The sequence below is a fragment of the Hemitrygon akajei genome, chromosome 26, assembly GCF_048418815.1.
Source record: "Hemitrygon akajei chromosome 26, sHemAka1.3, whole genome shotgun sequence".
NCBI classification, from domain to species: Eukaryota; Metazoa; Chordata; class Chondrichthyes; order Myliobatiformes; family Dasyatidae; genus Hemitrygon; species Hemitrygon akajei.
This window is the reverse complement of record NC_133149.1, coordinates 19885898-19910443: the sequence shown is the minus strand read 5'-3', so window position 1 is coordinate 19910443 and position 24546 is coordinate 19885898. Positions and strand designations below refer to the sequence as shown.

The window sequence follows — 24546 nt, the reverse complement described above, 5'->3', positions numbered from 1 at the left end:
TTGCCCCTTAACTCTCAACTCGTGTCCCCTTGTTTGAATCTCCCCTACTCTCAATGGAAAAAGCCTATCCACGTCAACTCTATCTATCCCCCTCATAATTTTAAATACCTCTATCAAGTCCCTCCTCAACCTTCTACGCTCCAAAGAATAAAGACCTAACTTGTTCAGTCTTTCCCTGTAACTTAGGTGCTGAAATCCAGGTAACATTCTAGTAAATCTTCTCTGTATTCTCTCTATTTTGTTGACATCTTTCCTATAATTTGGTGACCAGAACTGTACACAATACTCCAAATTCAGCCTTACCAATGCCTTGTACAATTTTAACATTACATCCCAACTCCTATACTCAATGCTCTGATTTATAAAGGCCAGCATACCAAAAGCTTTCTTCACCACCCTATCCACATGAGATTCCACCTTCAGGGAACTATGCACCATTATTCCTAGATCACTCTGTTCTACTGCATTTTTTGGATTAGTCCTACCAAATATAACCATATAACCATAACAGCACAGAAACAGGTGATCTCGGCCTTTCTAGTCTGTGCTGAACGCTTACTCTCACCTAGTCCCACTGACCTGCACTCAGCCCATAACCCTCCATTCCTTTCCTGTCCATATACCTATTGATTGATAGATATACTCCACGATCTAATTGTAAATTTTGGTGTAATTTTTTTTGCTGGTGATTTGATGTTTATCTTTAGAAGCTTCTTGTATGACACATGGCTCCGGGGTTGAACACCTAATGGGTTTTTTTTCAACCAACAACACACACAAAATGCTGGTGGATCACAGCAGGCCAGGCAGCATCTATAGGAGAAGCGCTGTCGATGTTTCAGGCTGAGACCCTTCGTCAGGACTAACCAAAAGGAAAGATAGTAAGAGATTTGAAAGTAGTGGGGGGAGGGGGAAATGCAAAATGATAGGAGAAGACCGGAGGGGGTGGGATGAAGCTAAGAGCTGGAAAGGTGATTGGCGAAAGTGATACAGAGCTGGAGAAGGGAAAGGATCATGGGACGGGAGGCCTAGGGAGAAAGAAAGGGGGGGGGGGAGCACCAGAGGGAGATGGAGAACAGGCAAACAATTAAATATGTCAGGGATGGGGTAAGAAGGGGAGGAGGGGCATTAACGGAAGTTAGAGAAGTCAATGTTCATGCCATCAGGTTGGAGGCTACCCAGCCGGTATATAAGGTGTTGTTCCTCCAACCTGAGTTTGGATTCATTTTGACAATAGAGCAGGCCATGGATAGACATATCAGAATGGGAATGGGTTTTTTTTTCCTTAATATTGTTTTTTTCCCCTTTTGAGACATTTGAAATGTTGCTTACTTCGAAATAGAGCTATTTCCAAAGATGCAAGCAAAGGAGTTGCCATTTAGCACCATCTTGACTTTGCTCCATGTCTGCATGCTTTTATGTATTGAGTTACTGTCACATGATTGGCTGATTAATGAGCAGGTGTACCTAGTAAAGTATATTACATAGAACTTGGATCTTAGCACTGAATCCTGTTGGAGCACTACTAGTTAATGACTTCCAATCACAAAACAGTCCTCTACCATTGTCATCTTCTCCTATTGTCAAGCCAATTTTAGATCCAACTTGCCCCTACATCCCATGGGCCCTAGTCCATGATAAACGACTAATCTTCAATGTGGGATTTTGTCAAAGTCCTCACTGAAGACCATATAAACCGCATCTACTACACAGCCCTTGATTAACTTGATCTTGATTATCAAGTGATTAAAGAGCAGGAATTAAAGTTCTCTACCATGGAAAAGAGAATTGCTGAGGTTTCGTCGGAATTATCAAGAATTAAGAAGAAAATGATCGATCTGGAAAGCAGAAGCCGAAGGATGAATTTACGTATACTGGGTTTGCCTGAAAATATGGAAACCGGTGAGCCATTAAAGTTTTTTACGAGTATGTTATGCTCACTTTTTAGTGAGATACTTGAAACCTCTCCATTAATAGACAGGGCTCACCGAATCCCCCGCAACAAGCCATCGGTTGAGATGAAACCACATGCAGTGATTCTGTGTCTACATTATTTTGCTACTAAGAAGCAATTCTTCGAGATGCCAGGAAGCGGGGGAAGTTAACTTACAACGGTGTGGAGTTTCATATAGTTGAAGATTTTGTCCCTGAAGTTTATGCAGAAAGCAGTAAATATTGGGAAGTGATGGCAGAATTGTATAAGAAAAGCTGTCGTCCCTCTGCGCTATCCTGCCTGGTTGATAATTTTTCTGCCTAAAGCTTGTCCTAAACGTCTTGATTCTCCTGAGGAGGCTCGGAAGTTTCTCATCGAGTTTAAGTCAGTCGCGTAAGCTACTCCTACATTGCCGTTTTGCAAGCAACTCCAACATTTAATCCTTAGCTGACAATCGTGTGTAGTTCAATCGTTCTATGTTGTATGTTCTATGTATATGTCTATGTATATAGCCATCGCTTTGATTCTTGTATTTTTTTCTTTTTTTAAGATTTGTATGAATTTAACCTAAGTCGTAACATATTATTTGCTTGAATCTATTTTTTCTGAATATATGATCAATGTTTACTAAATGAATTTAAGATGGTCGCTATTAATTACGTGCTAACATCTATTAGACATAATACTGAATTCAATCTTTAGCTGAGAGTCGTCTACAGCTGAATCGTTAAAAGTTCAATTTACGTTTTTTGTTGGTCCAGATGTCAAACGTTCCTTTTAATTATTACCCATTACCCGATGCAAGAACACACAGTACTACAGGAAATAAAACAACAACTTTTTATTTAGTAGCTCGCTACTGGAGAGAGAGCACTTAGACACACACACAAGGGCCCGTATCAGTGGTCTCTCTCCCAAAGGCATAGAGGTACAGAGATTTCATACTATTTTTCGTCACATACACAGGAAACAATTTAGACAATAGACAATAGGTGCAGAAGTAGACCATTCGGCCATTAGTTATCCTCCTGGTGATTTTCAGCCACAATAGGCCAAGAGTCATCAACCACAGACAATGTGCAGGATTAGATAATAGAGACCTTTTGACCGTCATTTCTTGTCTTTAGCCTTAGTCCAGCGTTTTCATATAGCGATGTTATACCGCATCCTGGCTTTTACCAGTAAGACAAGGGTCACACCAGGGTCACAGGCTCCTGTGAACCGGTGTCTAATTTGGTCATGATACTATCTTACGAGACGGGAGCGCTCAGTTTAATTCTTGGAAGCCATGTGAGCAACAGGTGTGAGACCACACCTGTCAATTTGAAAGCAGTACAAGCAAATTGCAGAACAGAACAACAGTCTTAACCCCTTATTCACAAGTGTCCGAAAATCATTTCCCAACCCTATAATCTTATAACATGTCACAGACATTGTCTGGCGGTTTTATTTTTTTTAACCTTCTGCTTTCTTTTAGGTTCTGTAAGAGTTTAATATCAGTCGTATCATATTATTTGGTTAGATTTTTCTTTTTTGAATATATGATCGATGTTTATTAAATGAATTTAAAATGGCCACTGTTAACTACGTTTTAACCTCCATTAGATATAATATTACAATTTTTGTAATTTTTTGATTTTTTTTCTACGTATCTGATGTTGTGGCTTGAGTCAGTGGTGTTAGTACAGGTTTATCCCACTATCCAAAGGTAGAGCGTTCCTATGAAACCGTTGTAAACCGAAATGTGGTAAAGCAAAGAAGCAATTATTATTAATTTATGTGGGAAAAATTTTTGAGCGTTCCCAGACCCCAAAAAATAGCCTACCAAATCAAACCAAATAACACACAAAACCTAAAATAACACGGACATATAGTAAAAGCAGGAATGATATGATAAAGAAACAACCTATGTAAAATAGAAATATTGTATGTATGGTGTAGTTTCACTAATCAAAATCAGGAAGACAGCGAGCCAAAATTGATGTGGAGGAAAAAAATCGGCACGTACACGCATGCGCGCACAACTGCCTGCGCAAGGCTTCACGGTCATGGTAGTCTTTCTTGGGGTAAACACACGTATAAAGCGGGCATCTTTTTTTCGTAAAAGCGAAAATCCTCTTTGGTTAGCGAAAACAGGTACTAATGTAGGTCTTTTGTAAAGCGAACGTTTGAAAAACAGGGTTTTTTATATATTTTCTATGTTTTCTATATATTGTATATAGCTTTTTTTTTAAAAAAAGGAGTCTGCCTTTTAGAGACAAAGGGATTAGGGTGTGTAGTTTAGCATGCTGTCCGCCTATTAGATGTTTTTTTTCTGTCTTTGGGAGGAGAGGGTGGGGCTATTGGTTTAGGTTTTTTTCAGTTGGGCAGTCCTGAGAGGTTTTCTTGTCAATCATGTTGTTGCTTTTTCTTTCTGATCGAATCCATTCTGTTTCTCCCTATGGGTTTTGTTTGTTTTGGTGCACTAATTCATTTTATAAATCCCTAAATTAAAGTCTCAGTATGGATGTTAACAAAATTAATATAATTTCCTGGAACCTGAATGGCTTGAATCAACCTATTAAGCATAGAAAGATCTTTAAGAAATTGAAAATATTTCAAGCCGATATTTTTGCGCAAGAGACCCACATCTGTAGGGAGGATGAAAACTTGTTTCTTTAAATTTTGGAAGGGTTCTCAGTTTCACTCTTCATCAATATCAAAAAAAAACAGGAATCTCTATTTTTATTAATAGTAAAGTCTCTTTTGTACATTTTAATACTGGTTTGTTATGTGGTCAAAAGGTGGCATTGGTGTGTATGTACGCACCTAATGTAGATAGTCCTGAATTTATTAAGAGGTTATTTTCTGCACTGCCGAATTTAAATGTATATAAGTTCATTATGGGCGGTGATTTTAATTGCTGTCTCAATCCCTTGATTGATAGATCATCAACCAATCCGTGCCTTCCTAATAAGGCTGCGTCCTGCATGAACTCCTTTTTACTAGAATACAGTGTGTTAGACATTTGGAGATTTCTCCATCCTAATGATAAAGATTTTTCTTTTTTTCACATGTACATGATAAATATTCAAGAATTGATTATTTTCTGTTAGATATGCGATTGGTGTCTGCTGTTGCTGATTGTGCGTATGATGTTATTGCACTGTCGGATTATGCGCCCATGAGACTTACACTGAAGCTCCCTGATAACTCACGGAAGGCAGCTCAGATTAATGCTGCATTGTTCCATGATTCAGCATTTCTAAGTTTTATAAAAGAGCAAATCTCTTTATTTTTTGAATTAAATACAACTGAGGGTATGTCAAATTTGGTTATTTGGGATACGATGAAATCTTTTCTTAGGGGACATTTATTTTCATATTCAGCAGCTTTAAGAAGGAAAACTAAAGCAGAGCTTTTAGTGATTACTAACAGGATTACAGATATTCGTACAACTCATCTATGCCAAATTTTCACTGAATCTATATCTTTGGGGACCCTCCCGAAAACTTTTTCATTTTCAATCTTTTTTTATTAATTTAAAAAAAATAAGGATAAATACAAATCAGAGGAGAAGTTATATCAAATACATATTTCATTAAAAGTACAAAGGAATATACACTGTCAAAATCTGTATAGTATAATGAGCTAATATATAAAAGGAACCACAACTCCTCTTAACAATTCTTAAAAAAAAAGACTCAAAATTTCTATTATTGAGAAGAAAAAAAACACTAAACTAACCTAAAACAAAAAAGAAAGAAGACTGGGCAGTCCATTTGAGGATATAATTACAAAAAAAGGGGAAAAATCCTTCTGATCAAATCTGAAACTTAACAGAGAAGAAAAAAAATTACCTAAAAAAAGATTTTTTAAAAAAGAAGAAAATTTAAATGAATATCATTCATTCCTCTCCATCTAAAGAATTTGAATTTGTTGTTTCTCTTGATGCAGAGAAAGCCTTTGATAGGGCAGAATGGCCCTATTTATTTCAGGTTTTAGAAAGATTTAATTTTGGTCCATGCTTTATTTCTTGGATTAAGTTGATTTATCAAGCCCCTTTGGTGGCAGTTATAACTAATAATCAAAAATCTTCTTATTTTAGGTTATATAGAAGTACCCGGCAGGGTTGCCCTCTTAGTCTGTTGTTATTCAACCTGGCTCTAGAAACTCTTGCTATTGCTCTTCGGGACTCCAATGAGGTTTTAGGTATTAAGAGAGGAGATAAAGTGTATAAGGTTTCATTGTATGCAGATGACTTCTTAGTTTATATTTCAGATCCTTAGAAATCTATTCCTGCTTGGTTATCTATATTTTCTGAATTTAGTAGTTTTTCTGGATATAAATTAAATTTGCATAAAAGTGAGTTATTTCCTATTAACTATTATTTTGATCAATATGACCAATTTCCTTTTAGTATTGCTAAAAATACCTTTACTTAGTGTTAAAAAGACCAAAAATTTTAATGACCTCTATAAGTATAACTTGCTTCCATTAATTGAGTATTTGCAGCAAGTAATATCTAAATGGTCTCCTATGACATTATCATTAATTGGTCGTATTAATGCTATTAAAATGATAGTGTTACCGAAGTTTTTATATGTATTCCAAGCTTCCTCTTTTGTTCCTAAACTGTTTTTTGATAGAATAGACTCTAAAATTTTATCTTTTATTTGGAATAATAAAAATCCTAGATTGAGTAAACCTTTATTGCAGAAATTAAAGTATGGTGGTATAGCTTTGCCAAACTTTAGATTGTACTACTGGGCAATTAACATTCGTTATATCTCTTTTTGGATTCATTTTTCAGATATACATGATTGTCCCTTATGGGTGGATTTGGAGAAAAACTCGGTGAAGGGGTATTCTTTGGCCTCTTTATTGGGAGCTCCTCTTCCTTTTTTGCTTTCTAAGATCGGTAGTTGAGATTTTACTCCTATTATTAAACATACATTAAGAATTTGGTTTCAATTTCTTAGATCATTTGACTTTAATAATTTTGTTCTTTCTTGTAAAGTCTATCTTAATTATTTTTCTAGACCTTCAATTTTTGATCAGGCCTTTTCAATTTGGAAAACCAAAGGAATAGTAACTTTTTTAGATTTGTTCATGGGTAATTGTCTAATGTCTTTCACTCAGTTAGTGGATAAATATGACCTATTTAATGTACACTTCTTTAGATATTTACAAATTAGGAATTTTCTACGTAATTTACTGCCAGATTTTCCCTCGGCTTATTCACCCAATATTATTGATACCCTTTTTCAGGTCAAACCATTTCAAATAGGGACTGATAGCTATAATTTATAAATGGTTATTGAATTTGCCTATGTTATCTAATGATAAAATTAAAGCTGCGTGGGAATTGAAGTTTCGAAAGTCACTTTCAGTAATCAATGGGATAAAATTTTTCATTTGGTAAGTACTTTTTCTATTTGTGCCTGTCATTCCTTGATACAGTTCAAGGTAGTGCATCGGGCACGTATGTCAAAGGAGAAATTAGCCCGTATTTTTTCTAATATTAATCCTATTTGCGATACATGTAATATTGAGGTTGCTACTTTAACACATATGTTCTGGTCTTGTATCAAGTTAAGATAATTTTTGGAAAGAAGTCTTTAAGACTTTATCAAAGGTTCTGAATTTGGATCTACAACTGAATTTACTTACAGCAATTTTTGGGATCATTCCTTGGGAAGCAGGAGCTATTCCTGTTTCCACTCAATGGATGATAGCTTTTACAACTTTATTGGTTAAGAGAGCCATTTTGCTTAAATGGAAGGATTTTAATTCACCTACTGTTATTTATTATCCACTATGTCCTGTTTTAAGTTTAGAGAAAATAAGAAGTCGGACATTTGATACATCCTCTAAATTTGAGGAAACTTGGTGACCTTTTATTCAATATTTTCATATGCTCTGACTTATGGCCCTTCCAGTTACCTTTTTGAAGTTTTGGATTTGATCAGAAAGTTTTTCCTTTTTTTCTCTTGCTTTCACTCTCCGTTTGAGCTGCCCATTTCCTTAAATTTTTTTTGTGTTTTGGGGTTTTTTCCTGTACATTTCAATTATAAAAGTTTCTTTATCTTTTTTCTTCTTTTTATGGATAAGAGGAGAATCAATGATCATTTTCTTTATTATATACTATTAGATTAATACTATGTATGTTCTTGATAATGTTTTTTTCCTTTTATTTGAACTGTTATTGATATGGATATTTGTGATAATTCTCCTCTTGTTTATATATATGTATATATGTACTCTTTTATTTAACTAATAAAAAGATTGATAAAAAAGGAATAGAATGGTTAGACGTAATCTGACAAAATTGTTGTAAATCAGCAAAAATAAACCCCAAAGGAGACACAGCAACTCAAAATTAATTATACACACAAGAGTTTTTGCAGATGTTGCAAATCCACAGCTCTCTGATATCTAGTTAAGGTTTCAAAATTATCAGCAATTGATCATGAAAGAAGATATTTGAACACATGTTGAATGTGAGATGCTGTTTAACATTTCATCAGACATCTCATATTCCCTCTCTTCCTCCAAAGTTCTTTCCTATCCTAAATCTGAATATACAGTTTACCAGTTCCTTTCCATTCTCAAGTCAAGTCCTCTCTTTAAGCTTACTGTATACAAGAATTGCATCTTATTCTGTAGATGAATGGATTAGCTGCTGTTCCCTCCTTTATAAAATCTGCCACAGCCACACCTACAGGCTCCATATGATGGAGTAAAGGGATAGGTAAACAGGGGTATAGATTAAAAGAGATTAAAAGACAATGATTAGCTAATGATCAGTTACCTTATAGGTACCTTATATTGGTTGCTGTACAGCCAAAAAGGGAACCTTACCATATAACAATCACAGCACGGAAACAGGCCATCTCGGCCCTCCTAGTCCGTGCCGAACTCTTAATCTCACCTAGTCCCACCTACCCGCACTCAGCCCATAACCCTCAACTCCTTTCCTGTCCATATACCTATCCTATTTTACCTTAAATGACACAACTGAACTGGCCTCTACTACTTCTACAGTAAGCTCATTCCACACAGCTATCACTCTCTGAGTAAAGAAATACCCCCTCGTGTTTCCCTTAAACTTTTGCCCCCTAACTCTCAAATCATGTCCTTACCCAGCAACAAGTGATGTGCCAGACATTGTTCCCTAATAGTATTAGACATAGGTCTAAATAAAGAATAGTCTGGTCGCACAAAGCATTTTGAGGTATAACATAACTAAATAGGGGAAGGATGGTATAAGGGGGGTAGAATGTTTGAGAGTGGGGGCAGGTATCAACATAAGGAACTGAGATTGTATCCATGCTGGCCTTGGCAGAAATAATTATAACTAACCAATATTGATTTTACATCTAATTGTATCTTAGCATGTGATCGAAACTATTTCTAAAACTTTATTAACTCATGTAATTATAATATTTCCTGTAATGATCAATGTTATAAATTGTGTGGAATTGTGTTCAGGTGGAGGGCAGTGTCCGGACTGTCTCTTTGGAAGATCAGTCCATAACTTCCCCCATAGCATGCTATGAATAAAGAGTGAAGTATGACGAAGTATTGCTTGTTTTATGGTTTTATTGAATTTGTGGTACCTTGCGTTATTGCATCGGGTCGATCCGCCTTTGACACACATCCTCTCGGAAATCTTTGATGTTCCTGTATCCACTCAAATCCTTGCCTATTTTGCTCATGAGCTCCACTTTTTGAGTCAGTGCAGTCAGATTTCTTTTGCTATCCTAGTACTGAAACAGCTCTTACAGAAGTCGCATATTGCATCACTGTGACTAAGACCACAAGTAGGCTTAGCCACTAACTTTGACAGTTCAACTGTAATCTTTGAAACAATTCTTTCATCCATATCATCTTTTGAAAATATCTTCCTTCTATCATCCAAGTGGAAAGCACTGCATTTGTCTGATTTGATTTCAACTTACCTAGCAGTAGTCAGAAGTTTTTGTAGCACTCCACCATTTCCTCCTGACCTCTCTCAGCCTCATTATTTCTCATCTACATGTAGCCCTTAAGTGATGTTAACCGAAAATATGTCATGTTTCAGACATGTGTTGATGATGCACAGTTCTATCTTGCCTTTCAAGGCTGTTCCACTCCTCCTCTGATATGAGGATTGGTAGGATAGAAATTTCCTACAATTAACTTTTGGAAAGATATAAACTCATCTCACTGCAAATCCTCTTCCGTAGGTTGAAACTTGTTCTGTGGAACCACCTGCGGCAGACCTGACTGTTCAGACCATTTTTATTTTATTCAACCTCAAGACTAGCTTCTAGTGTACATGTGCAGTACTGTACAAAAATCTTTGGCGTAGCAGGAGGGGTGTGAGACTGGTGGTAGAGGAGTGTAGGAGGGGGAGGTGCCAACACACTCACCCTGAGAAATCAGGCAAGGTAATTTGATTCTTAACAATTGGTTTATTGATTATTACAGAATGTCTCTCTGGTACTTCCCGCTCCCTTCTTTTTTCAACCATGATTTCTCTCTCCCTGTCTCTGACCTTCCCACTCTCAGTCCACAATAAAGATCCATATCAGAATCTATATGTGCTAAAGACTTTTGCACTATCACCAAGGCTGTCTTCTTCTACCTCTTCGTAGCCAGCCGTTGTTGAAATTCCTTATATCTCTTTTGTTATTGACTATTGAATAACCACCTTCCCCCTCACCTGGCTTCATCTATCACCTGCCAGCTTGCACTCCTTTCCCTCCCCCCACCTTCTTATTCTGGCTTTTTTCTCCTTCCAGTCGTGATGAAGGCTCTTGGCCTGGAATGTCAACCATTTATTCCTCTCAATGGACGGTGCCTAACCTGCTGAGTTCCTCCAACATATTGTGTGTTCCTCTGAGTTGACTATTCCATTGCATTCTGGCACACTTTCCATCCTTTACCCTCAATTGAGCATCGTTGATTTACAAGCTTTTTAAAAAGGTAGACAGCTAAATTTGTGTAATTTGATTACTCCAGCTACTTCTGTGATTGATGCCAGTTTATCATGTTTGTGCCTGTGTATGAATTAAATGTATTAACTGCAACAGAATATTATTGTTTATTATTGGAGAAATTGAATGCTAAAGTAGTGATGTTATGCTTCAGTTTTACAGGGCAATGGTGAGACCTTATCTGGTGTACTCTTCAGGATTGCTCTCCTCATTTATGCAAGCAAGCAAGTTTATTTGTGTAGTACTTTTCGAACATAAGGCAGTTCCAAGTGCTTTATGTAGAACAAGATATAAAAATCAAACATCAAATTTCAGACAATATATAAGAGAATAAAATCCCACTAAAATAGATATGATAAATAAAAGTTACAGTGCAGGAGATTCTAATTCTACAGCAAGCTTTGTTTTAAAAGAGCTTAAATCTGGAGCAGACTTTAGATCCTCTGGAAAGTTATTCAAGATATGTGGAGCAAAGTAACTAAAAGTTGCTTCACCATGTTTAGCTTTGACTCTGGGGACAGTAAGCAGCCCCGCCCCAGATGACCTGTGAGCTTGGGTCATCAAGCAGCAAGAGATCGGAGATGTATTTTGGCCTGAGACCATTCAGTGCTTTATAAATCAGTAGCAATACCTTAAAATCAATCTTCCGATGGACAGGAAGCCAGTGTAGTGATCTGAGAACTGGAGTGATGTGTTCTACTTTCTTGGTCACAGTGAGGACTCTAGCAGCAGCGTTCTGAATGAACTGCAGCTGTCTGAGGGTCAAGCCTACTAAAAATAAATATACAGGTGAGTTTTTCTAGATCTTGCTGAGACATAAACCTTTAACTCTCGCTATATTTTTAAGATGGTGGTAGGCTGACTTTAATTGTCTTAATATAGCAGTTAACATTTAAGTTAGAGTCCATCACAACATCAAGGTTTCTGGCATGGTTTGTGGTCTCTAATGACAGGGATTTTAAAGTGAGCACTGACTTTTTTTGGCACCAAAGACAATTATTTCAGTTTCTTTATTGTTTAACTGGAGGAAATATTAGCTCATCCAATCAATGATTTGTTCAGTTCAGTTTTTTAGTGATTGTATGGGACCATAGTCACTTGATGATTCTGTTATATAAATCTGAGTGTCATCTGCATAATTAAGGTAGTTGCTTACCATGATTTGAACTAGAGGGAGCCTGTATATGTTAAACAGAAGATGCCCTAGTCTGGACCCTTGAGGCACTTCGCATGTCATTTTCGTTTGGTCAGATATGCAGCTACCAATCGACACAAAATAGTCCCTGTCTTGTAAATATGATTTAATCCACTCTAGAACCAGAAAGTCCCACTCAGTTTTCCAGTCTGTCCAGTAATGTGCCATGGTCAACTGTGTCAAAAGCGGCACTGAGATCCAGAAAACCAAAACTGAAGTTTTACCATCATGGTTTAAACGGATGTCATTTAAAACCTTGACCAGATCAGTCTCAGTGCCATGGTGTTGTCAACATCCAGCCTGGAAAACATCCATACAGTTGCTTAGAGCCAAAAACTATTGAGTTGCTGATAAACAACCTTTTCAATGATTTTACTTAAACATGGTAGGTTTGATATAGGCCTGTAGATGTTAATTACTGAGGCATCCAGGTTGTTCTTTTTTAAAAGGGCTTTAGGGAAGCAGCTTGATGGAAGAGAAGTGTAGATTATTTGCAGAATGTCTGGTGTCTTGCAATTAAAAACATTTAAAAAAAGTTTTAAGTAAAATGTCAAGGGAACAGGAGGATTTCAGGTGTAGCACAATTTCCACAAATGTTTTATAGTCAATAGGTTTGAATCATGTCATCTTAAGTAAATTAGTTCTAAGTTAGTGAAAGGATGACACTGACTTCTGACCTGATGCAGAGACACTGACAGCATGTCTAAACATCTGAAGTTTGTCAGTTTAAAAAGAACGCAATGTCATTGCACGACTCTGTAGATAGGAGTTCAGGTGGTACTGATGTAGGAAGATGTGTGAGCCTATCAACTGTAGCAAGTAAGGCACGTGCATTATTGCTGAGTTTGTTTATAATATCAGAGAAGAAGGACTGCCTTGCATGTCTCAACTCTAAATTAGATGCAAGGAGTTTCTTTATAAATGTTATAATGGACCTGGAGTTTTGCTTTTCGCCAGCTGCTGTTCAGCTTTTTGACAATTTTTTGGAGTTTAACCAGCGAGGTGTTTCTCCGAGGTGCTTTTTTCTTTCCAGAAATGATTTTTTACTTTTGTGGTGGTGATTACATCAATGGCACCTGTAATTTTAGAGTTGAAATGGTCAACAAGATCATTGACAGAGGCTGGAGAGAGCACAGGTGAGGGAGAAAAGGCCACGTGCATAATAGCTTGGTGTTTTCAGTGATATACTGTTCTGTGATTACCTCAGTTTGAGCACTAGTGAATCAAGACTTAGTAATTTCAAAGAAAACACAGAAATGATCAGAAAGAGCAACATCGGTTACCACAATCTCAGAAGTGTTAAGACCTTTGGAAATGACTTGGTCAAGGGTGTGGCCCTTGCTGTGTGTGGGCCCTGTCACACGCTGTGTCAGTCCATAATTATCTAGGATGCAGAACAATTCATTAGCATTACTATTATCCTTGGGGTTATCAACATGAAAATCAAAGTCACCAACAATGACTACCCAGTCAAAGTCAATGCAAACAATAGACAATAGTTCAGCTAAATTATCAAAAAAGGTTGCACAATATTTTGGGGGCCTGTATATAGTTAAAAATAAAGCACAATGGGAGGATTTCAACTGAAAAGCAAGATATTCAAAAGATCGAAATATTCCATATGATATCTGCTTACACTGATAAGGATTATTAAACAGAACAGCTGCTTCTCCTCTTCTTTATCCTGGTCTCACTTATAAAACTGAAATTAGGAGGAGCTGATTCACTATCCTCAGAGGAAAAGGTTTGGTTTGGTCTAGCCAAATCTCTGTTATAAACATAAAATCAAAGGTGTTCATGATAATTAAGTCATTAATTCAAAGTGATTTTCCAGCCAAAGACCTAACATTTAGTAAGGCTAGGTTTAATATGTTCAAAACATCATCTGGATTGGACTTTGGCTGACGTGGGACAGTTATCAAGCTTTATAAGTTTGTGTGCACTTTGTTAATTCTATTTCTTGTCAAAGCAGGGATGTTGAGGTCATAGGAAAAACAGTGGATCCTGCTCTGCTATCAGAGTGCAATAATACATGTTAGTAGATAACATTTGTGAACGCAGTTAATTTGTGTGGAGACCATCATTTTTAAAGAATGCCAGGCGTTCCCAGAATAAATTAAAATTATCAATAAAACCAAAATTCTGTGCTCTATAGAAAAAATGCAGACGGATTGGAAGGATTTCAAAGAAGTTGGGCTACACTAATATAAAGAATGGGCCAGTTGCTTTATAAAGGAAGGATAGACAGGCTAGGATTTATATTTTGGAGTTAGAAGAGCAAGAAGTACAAATTGAAAATGTCTAAGAGCCAAGGAGATTGTGGGTTAGGGGATTGGCTTGACAGGATGGATGTAAAGAGAGATTTTCCTCCTGGAGAATCTAGATCCAGTGAATTATTGCTTAAAAAGAAAGTTGCCTACTTAAGATAGATGAAGTGAACAATTTTCTCTGAGGCTCAAGAACCTTAAAACCTTTTCCTCTGAGGATATTGGAAGTAGGGTCTTTGAATATTTTAAAGCCAGTTGTGATAAGCAGCAAGGTGAAAGGCCGACCTGAGTAGATGGAAATGCTGAGAAGACGTTTCAGTTGGAGCAGCCATGATCTTACTGAGTGGTCATGCAGGCTATGTAATGGCCAACTTCCACTCCTAATTCCTTTTCAGTTCCAACTTCTTAGTTTCTTTTAAAACTCCATTTAAAGCCCTGCTGGTTCCTGGTAGGGCTTCGGCACGTACAGTGTTGTCAATTTTGATGAGTGCGAGCGTTTGCATTTCAATGTTGGTTTAATTTGAATCAAATACTTCCCTGCAGACATGACTATAAAATACCTTTGGCAGCCAAAGCTTCAACTGCCTTGTTCCTGACCTCTGAAGTTACCTTTTTTGCCTCCCTTCCTTTATGGCTCTCATTACAGCCCATTTTGCCTGTGTCCTGGGTATCAGCATCTCTGGTGAGCCGTCCTGGGCCCAAACACATTGATGCAGTCATGAAGAAGAGACAGCAACGGCTCTGCTTCATTTGAAATTTGAGGAGATTTGGTCTGTCATCAAAAATGCTAATTTTTATCGACATACAGTGAAAGATATTCTGACTGGTTGCATTACAGCTTGGTATAGAGGCTCCAATGCACAGGAATGTAAGAGGTTGCAAACAATTGTACACTTAGCCAGCTCCATCATGGGTGGAAGCGTCTCCACAATCAAGGACATTTTCAAGAGGTGGTGCCTCAAGATGGCATCCATCATTAAAAACTCTCACCATCTGGGACATACCCTCTTATTGCTACCATCAGGGTGGAGGTACAGGAGCCTGAAGACCCACACTCAGCAATTCAGGAACAGCTTCTTCTATTCCACCAGTACATAATAATGTGTCAGTATATGCAGTTCTGATTTGGGATATTGGCAGAAATCAATCCAACATCACAGGCAGTCTCTGTTTCCTATTCAGCAGTCTATACTTCTTGACTCTGTGGAGGGAAGATCTTTTAAAGGGAGATTAGGTAGCACCTGTGCACCTTTGCAGGACAATGACTCATTGGAATTGGGGAAAGAAAACTAAAATAGGGTGGTGAAGAAGAACCTGTGGCATGCTTGCCATCAGTGTTTGAAGCAAAGTTTATTAAAGCTCGACCATTATGTTGCAATTTCACAAAACACTACTTACACTGCACTTTGAGTGTATATGCAGTTCTGGTCGCTTGGGGTAGAACTGGACAAGGTTCAGAAGAGATTTACAAGTCTAGTCTGGTTTTGAGACTTGCATTATGGGGAGCAGTTGAATCGGCTGGGTTTGCATGTGAAGAAAACTAATGGATGCCCTGGTGGAAATAAAATGTATAAATTATGCAAAGTATAGATAGGAAGGATTGTCAAGATCTTCTTCCTATGGCAGAGGTATCAAAAACAAGTGGGTGGAAGTTTAAGGTGAAAGGAAGGCGTTTTAAAGAGGATCTGAGGGGGAAATTTAGTATTGATACTGTACTGGTAGATAACTGATAATCTGGAATATGTAGCTAGAGGAGGTGGTGGAATCAGAAACAATTATGACATTTAAGAGATACTTGAATTGGAAAGGATAGAAGGATACCAAACTAGTGAAAGCAAATGGGAATAGTGTAGGTGGGTAAAATGGTTGGCATGGATGTGATGGGCTGAGGGACCTATTTCTTTGCTGTATGATTCTGACTCAAAAATGCACGATTATGTTCTTTATTTATTTTTCATTGCAAATTATAAATATAAAATTACCTCACCTATTAAAACAAGCAAAAATAATGCTCTTTCTGGTGAGTATTATTACCTCTGGTTTATTACAGATTTCCTTAGCTGTGGTTTTTGAATCAAATACAGTAAATTCAGGTGCATACGCCGACTCAGAGTATAAGCCAATCCTCCCATTTTCAAGGTTAAAAAAGTGACTTTTTCATGTTACCTTTGTATAAGCTGACCCCTTTTGTAGAGGTTTTTGATTTAACCAGAAAAGATCACAAGATCTCACATGCCGGTACTCAGCTTTGCCGGATCCGGAACCTGGAAATTTTGTGAACCAGTACCTGCTAAGAAAACAGGCCCACACATTGTAGAGCGTTATAAGCGAATTCTTAATAAATAAATCAGGGAGAGAAATTTTGGATTAGGTTTCCAATGGAAAAGAATCTTCTGAAATGTAACCCCCATGAAACCATTTAGCGCCCATTGTAATCTCGTTAAAACATAACACGGGATGGCAGAATCAGTACGTGTACTCAGTATTGAGTTTGTGACCATCATGTACAAAAGATTAAAATGAATGCGATATGATGCTGGCTTCAAGCTGAAGGTTGTTGATTTTGCTAAAGGAATGAATAATTCTGCAGCTGCTAAGAAGTTTAGTGTAAACGAGAGAGAGTGGAGAAAGGCAGAGGATATGCTGAGGGAAATACCAAAGACGAAATGTGCAAACCGTGGGAAAACATGCCAGTGGCCAGAACTGGAAAAAAAAGCTTTAGAGTGGGTGAATCACCGGCGATCGTCTGGATATATTGTTACCAGAGAAATTATTCTAGTTCAAGCGTTGAAATGGGACGAAAAACACCGTGAGGTCAGTGAAAATTTCAAAGCTATGCGAAGTTGGTGCACCCGATTTATGAATAGACGTGATCTTGTGTTGAGACAAAAAACAAAGATTGCTCAGAAAATTCCCACGGGGTGTTGTTGTTTACGTTCAAGAATGCTGCTGGATGGACGAAGCGGGTGGCTTGAAGTAGGTTAAAGCGGTGTGGCATCGACGTCCTGAAGGTTTCAGGAAGGAAAAGTCGCTACTTGTCTTGGACATGTTCAAAGCGCACTTGTCAGGTGAGACAAAAGCAGCATTGAAAGCTGAAAATACAGACATTGCAGTCATCCCCGGTGGTTTGATGTCCATGCTCCAGCCACTAGACTTGAGTTTAAACAAATCATTCAAAGAATTCATGCGCCGACAGTGGAGCGAATGCAACTCAAAAACAGCCAATAAATACGACCTGTCTTCCGTGTGTTTGTTTTCCGAAAGTTGGCACCCTCTGTATAAGCCGACACCTTAATTTTAGGGCCAAATTCTCGGCTTATACACTGGAATTTACGATACTCCCATTGTTTCACTCCAGTGGATTCTTGTATGGTGAAAGGCTGAGGTCCCAAAACTGTGTCCCATTATGCTAGTTTATATGGGTAATGAGTTTTATTTGTAGCCCTCAATGCTGAGACCATAATCCTAAAGCTGTGGGTGCATGCCAGGGCCAGCAACAGTGCAATGGGCACTAAATGGGGTCTGAAGTTATAATGAGGATGGAACACTGACTTTAAGTGTTTCCCACACCAAGATTAACAGCCACAAGTTATTCCCATGTCATGATTCCAGAACATATTTTCTAGCTCTAACTCATTTAGCCCTTGAATTGATTAGAAATGTGTTATGTGGTATTGGAAACATGTGCGTGTAATTTCTGAATATGCCTGCCAAAATAAATGCTCTGAAGAAAAGGCTAATGCAGTGTTGTCTGAATTGAGTGATTACTTGGATATAATTTCATAGTTGCAACTTGGTTTTCATGCTCAGCCAACCAATGTTTTCTTTCCCTCCATTTCCTCAACAGATCCACTAAAAAATACTTTAGTACTCAATCTGAAGTAGCTGGGGTATATAGCCATTGTTTTAGAAGTTTAATTGTGATTCTGTGACATTGAAATTCCCAGTGATTCCTTTGACACATTTGCACTTTCTTATGTCCTTTGCTTCTCCCAGGACATTGCATGGCCAGTATTGTACATAGTTGTTTGGTGTCTTTTATAGAACAAGCTTGACACTCTTATTTGTCTTTTTGTGCCCTTTCTTGTATATCCTTGAGGTTGTTTGATAGTGGGAAATTGTTCTGTCTGAGTAGAAAATTCATGAATAATTTTGTTTTATTTTGTTTTTCACATTGCTAGACTGTTTGGCCTGTAGCACCCCTTCAGCCAAAATCAACTATCTCGGCATCAAACAGGAATTAAAGCCAAGACTGAATGGTTCAGTTGCTTGCTTGGGAAATGTGTTGCTATAATTCCAGCCTGCTCATGATGCTTTCTTTATTGTGTCCAAGCAATTCACTCTGGCAGCTGAACCTTAGCTATTGTGACCTAAATCTTTTGCATGAAATGCTAAAGGATCAATACTGAATTTTCTTGATTTCTGACTAAGGACAAACATATTAAAAAAAAAACTTCAGTTGAAAAGTAATTTATTAAGCAATAATGCTGGCAAAAGTAACACAAATAACAGTTATGTCATTTTTAACATTAGTGATCTTTTCAAAACAGATTTTAACAAAATAGTGGAAATTGTGTTTCTTGAGATGAGTTGTAGTTGTTTGACTTGTGTTTTGCAGATTTTGAGAGGCAAAAATAGTGCAAAAGACGAATAGTAAGGTAGTGCACATGGGTTCATGAATGATTCAAAAATCTGATGGCAGAGGGGGAAGAAGCTGTTCCTAAAATGTTCAGTGTGGGTCTTCAGACTCTGATAACTCCTCCGTAACAGTAGTAATGAGGGGAGGGCATGTCCCGGCTAGTGATGAAGCAGTTTATATCAATTTATCCACTGCATACGACACCATTTGGACCTAAAGCGTAATGTTAAAACTAGCCCAAATCATTGCATGAAAGATGATCCTACGTCTCCTCCACAGAATGACAGGCACCTGTTCTTTCTTCACCTGTCCAGGAACCGTACACATTATTAAATTCTGCAGTAGTGTCCCCCAAGGGTCAGTTCTGGCTCCAAACTTGTTCAAACTGTACCTCAGTGACCTCTCTAAAACCAAATCTGCTAAATTTGGATAAGACAGATGGACAGACATACTTTATTGATCCCGAGGGAAATTGGGTTTCATTACAGCCGCACCAACCAAGAATAGTGTAGAAATATAGCAATATAAAACCATAAATAATTAAATAATAATAAGTTAATCATGCCAACTGGAAAAATAAGTCCAGGACCAGCCTATTGGCTCAGGGTGTCTGACACTCCGAGGGAGGAGTTGTAAAGTTTGATGGCCACGGGTAGGAATGACTTCCTAGGACGCTCCTAAGGTGATGACTGTGCCATAGCCTTACAATCTAACGATGTCAAATCCATTGGAAAAAAAAACCTTGCCCAAGATATTAACTCCTTATCCAACTACTTCTCAAAGTGGTGCCTAAATATGAATATCAACAAAACAATAACGTCCATTTTTCATCTGTACAACTGACTAACCAAACTTAATATCAAACTAAATGACAAACAGCTACCCAACGATCCACACCCAAAGTACTTAGGAGTCACAGTAGATTGAACTCTCTCATATAAGATTCACCTTCAAAATGTTACAGTGAAACTAAAATCCAGAATGGCCATGATCAGAAAGATAGCAGGTATCAAATGGAGGGCTAACCAGTCAGTCCTATGAACATCTAGCCTAGCACTCGGTTTCTCAGTCACCGAACATTGCGCATCCACCTAGGGAAAAAAGTACTCACAGAAACATCATCAATTCACAGCTCCATACTACTATAAGAATATTCTCAAGAGTCCTAAAATCCACTTCTGTCCAATGGCTCCCAACAATGAGCAGAAGAGCACCCCCAGCGATTCATAGAAGATTGGTTTCAGCAAAATTCTACAAGTATATCCAAACTATACCCAACTTTCCAGTTTGTAAACTCATTGAAAATACTCCTCCAGGTTCCTGACTCAAATCCTGAAAACCTTTCTACAACTTGAAAAACCTCGACTCCTATGACAAACCCACTGAATGGTGCCAGTACTGGCACACCAACATGCCCCCCGGCAGAGATCTGATCGATGACCCCATCTCATGCATCCCGGGCTTTACTACAGCTACCAGAAAAAACTGGACAACTGCAGATAGACTCAGAACTCGACATGCTAAAACAGTGCAAACACTACATTGATGGGGTGTCTGACAAACCCCAGCTTGCCCCTGTGGTGCCCCAACCCAGGACGTCCTCCACCTGGTCCAAACATGCCCTCTCGCCAAGATCTGAGTCGGCTTTTCTGCTGTCCGTCGATGCGGCCACGAGCTGGAGGAGTGGCTTGACAAAAAACAAAAGTGTGAAGAGAAAAAACACCTGCCATATGAAACAACAACAGTCCCTGGGCTGAATCTTCAGAAGATCAGCATTTACAGTATAATGCATTTGGTGTTGGTTTGGCTTGTTCATGCCTTGCCTTTGACCGACGCCGGCCTCCTAGGCTTGTGTCAACGTAGTAGTAGTTGGCTTGTCCAGAATTTATTGAGAAAGGATTGATTCTTTGGCTTCATAATAATGGTAATTCTAGTTGCTTGAAGTGTTGTGCACATTTGAGAGGCAATTAGACAGGCATTTAAGTAGAAGGATGCAGTCCTAATGTCAAATGGGATAAGTGTATATCAAAAAAAGGTTGGCATGGATATGGTGTGCTGAAGACCTATTTCTGTTGCAACTCAATGCTTTGCTCTCACTGTTAATATTTTCACTATAAGGGTCTGGATTCGCAGTTGAGTTGTACACCATTTAAAATCTTACAGTTCTTTATACTTCAATATTTGTGCACGTTGTTTAGCAGCTATTTATATTTAATTGGACTTGTAATATATAGTTTAGGAATGAATAGTTAAATTAACTCTACCAAAAAGTCACTCGGCTATTTTGGCAGTGGTGCCTGGAGCGATGGGAAAGGGGAAGTAGAAAGATGTTGAAATCTTATTTCACCATTTACATTGTGGGGAATCACAAGTAGTCTCTTGTTCCTCTGTGACAAATTTAAATATAGAGTGAGATGACCTTCTTTAACAGATGGAATAACTTTAACATGAAAATCTCTGCCGTAAACTATTGAACCCGGCTATTTTTCTGAAAGGGTATTTATTAATAAGAAACTTAAGAAGAATGAGATTAGACTGCATTTGAGATTGAATGTTTTGGGAAACATGTACAATGGTGGGATTAAAACAGCTGGCTCCCATAGATACAAACACCTTGTAGGGCAAATGGCCTGTTTTGGTGTAGAACAGTTGATGTTCTATTACAGCGTTTATGTAACAGCCAACCAATGAATAGAGGCCAGATACATTCCTGAAGGCTTAATATGAGTGGTTATGGCAGGATTAAAGAGCTTTGATCTGATCTGTTAGCCGTGTGATTACTTTGTATAAATTTTTACTCATTAATTATAGAATAGAATTATTGGAGGCTAAGAAGCAGACCACTTGTTCAGACAGATTACAAGGAAATAGAGGGCAAAAATGAAGACTTAGATATAAAAAAACCTAGCTTTTTGTTACTGTTTTTTTAACAATTCTAAGATAAAAATCTGCATTTCTCGGCAGAAATAAAGACCACAGTTATATATCCAGCTACAGAGAAGCATATCAAGAAATATTTGCAGCAGCAGATGCACCTCGTCAATGAAACAGCAGATGACTACAGAACCATTACTGCTCCGTACCTTCAATCCCAAACCTTCAGTGTTCAGGTATTCTAAATTTCAATAAATAAATTCTTCTGCTTTCTTCTTCCTCAAAGCTGACCTGACCTGGGAAGGGGTATACAGATACTGTCATTGAGGCACCACGTTTTGAAGATGTCCTCACTGGTTAGGAGGCTTGTGCCTATGATGGAGTGACTGAATGTACAACCCTATGAAGCCTCTTACAATCCTGTGCATTGGCGCCTCCATACCGGACGGTGATGCAACCAGTCAGAATGCTCTCCACGGTACATCTGTAGAAATTTACTAGTCTTTGGTATTTGACGTTTTCACCCTGGGGAACTAAGATTCTGACTATCTATCCTATCAATGTCCTACATAATTTTACATACTTATATCAGCCTGTCTTCTTCTTTGGTTGTCCATCGGAATCCGATGACAGCGTCCACTCCTTTAACGGTGAGATCTTTGATGACTATACAGTCCTATCCTGGACCCACAAGCTCTATTGCAGGTGGGACATGTATATGTGGTAGTGGTAGTGGTGGTAGTGATGGCAACCATGGCTGCATTTCTCCTGGCTCTCTTCTGCTGTCTTCTGGTTGTTCTTTCCATCTCCAGAATACAAACCCCGTCCCTACACAGCCTTCGCCAAGTGTTAAGGTCAGCAGCAACATCCTCCAGGTCCTCGGGTCTGAACTTGCACTTCCTTAAAGCATTATTCATCTGTTCCTTATAGCGCTTCTTCGGCCCTCCAGCTGAGTGTCGACCATGACGTAGCTGGCCGTATAACACTCTGCGGGGTAGCCGACATCCTTATCACGTGTCCCAGCCACTGTAGCTGACACTGGGTGATCACGGCCTCAATACTTCTGCAGTTGGTCTTTACAAGTATTTCAGTGTGAGGCACTGGCTCACGCCAGGTAATTCCCAGGATGCACTGAAGGCAGCTTATGTGGAAGCGCTCCAAGGATTTGATGTGACGGCTGTAGGCTAACCAAGCTTCACAGCTATAAAGGAAGGTGGTGACACAGACCGCTTGGTATACGGCGACCTTTGTGGAGGGACGAAGGCTCCTGTTCTGAAAGACTCTACGCCGAAGTCTCCCAAAGGCAGAGACTGTTTAATACGGCTCTGGATATCGTTGTCAATGCCGCTATCCTCAGAGGGAATGCTCCCCAGATATTTAAAAGATGGCACTGCTGACAGCTTTTCACCACCAACAGTGAAGGCAGGTAGAGTGGGTGGGGCACTGGTACTCCATTGGCAAACCACTTCTGTCTTGGTGGTATTGACAGTCAGCCCCATCCTGCTGTACGCTCTCACCGCCACAACAAAGACATTCCGAAGATCCTCCAGAGTATGGGCCACAAGAGCACAGTCGTCTGCATCGGGAGGCTCCACGCAACCATCAGCCTGTAATGCTCCAGAGAAAACAATCCAAGTTTATCTGTCTTCTCCATATAACTGATGCTCTCTAATCCAAGCAACATCCCAGTGAAACTCTTCTGCCCTATAACTCCTGCTTAAAAAGTCTAAAGGAACAAGCAAGATTCGGATGTGATTGATGTGAGTTACCCACTTCGCTTAATATGGCTTGGCGAATATTAAAGATGAATGGAGCATGAAACCAAATTGAGATCCTGTTCTTCCTTAAACTATCATCTAATAATCATAGTTTTGGAAACATGCCTATCCAGTTAATTAACATAGGAAATGATTCATTTTGCAGTCTCAAAGTTCCTCTTGATTATTTATTTTTTATTTAGAGATGCAGCACAGTATCGCCTGCACCACCCATTAACCTACTAACCCATGTGTCTTTGGAATGTGGGAGGAAACTGGAGCACCCAGTGAAAACCCATGCAGTCATGGGGAGAACGTACAAACTCCTTCCAGGCAGTGGCGGGAATTGAGCCCAAGTCGCCGGTGATGTAATAGTGTTGCACTAACGGCTATGCTTACTGTGTTCTTTTCCCCCAGTAGGATTTAGTTCAAAGTACATTTATTATCAAAATATGTATACATTATACAACCTTAAGATTCGCCTCCCTACAGGCAGCCACAAAACAAGAAACTCAAGAGAACCCATTTTTTTTAAAAAATGGCCGACAAAGTAATGGGTGAGTGTGATTGGCAATATCCTCGGTCCTTGCTCTCTGTTAACAAACACGACAAAGTAAAATGAGGTATCTGATCCATGCTTTCACATTCATCTTTTATTTCAAATTGATTTTAGAATTGACTTCAAATTGATTTCATTGTTTCCTAGGCCCTGGTCTCCCTTCATCAAAATCTCCATCCTCATACTGTTTTGTTCCACAGCAGTTTTCTAGTATCTTTCTGTGTTGCATCCAAGTTTTACTAGGTTGAAATCTGTGCTTAGGTTACATTATTTATTGAAATTACTTTTAATAAAGCTCTGTTGCCGCAGATATAACAAAGACTACGAGCCAAACTACAGAGTAGTTTAATTGGGTAAAA

General features: G+C 38.5%; 1 protein-coding gene across 1 annotated transcript in view; it reads left to right on the top strand.

The window, feature by feature from the left end:
* The window catches only part of dcps (decapping enzyme, scavenger), a 78899-nt gene that overhangs the window by 37816 nt on the left and 16537 nt on the right, over nucleotides 1-24546 (top strand). Inside the window, exon 3 of the mRNA XM_073029679.1 lies at nucleotides 21962-22107. Within this exon, the coding sequence (XP_072885780.1) occupies nucleotides 21962-22107 (146 nt within the window). The remainder of the gene's footprint in view (nucleotides 1-21961; nucleotides 22108-24546) is intronic.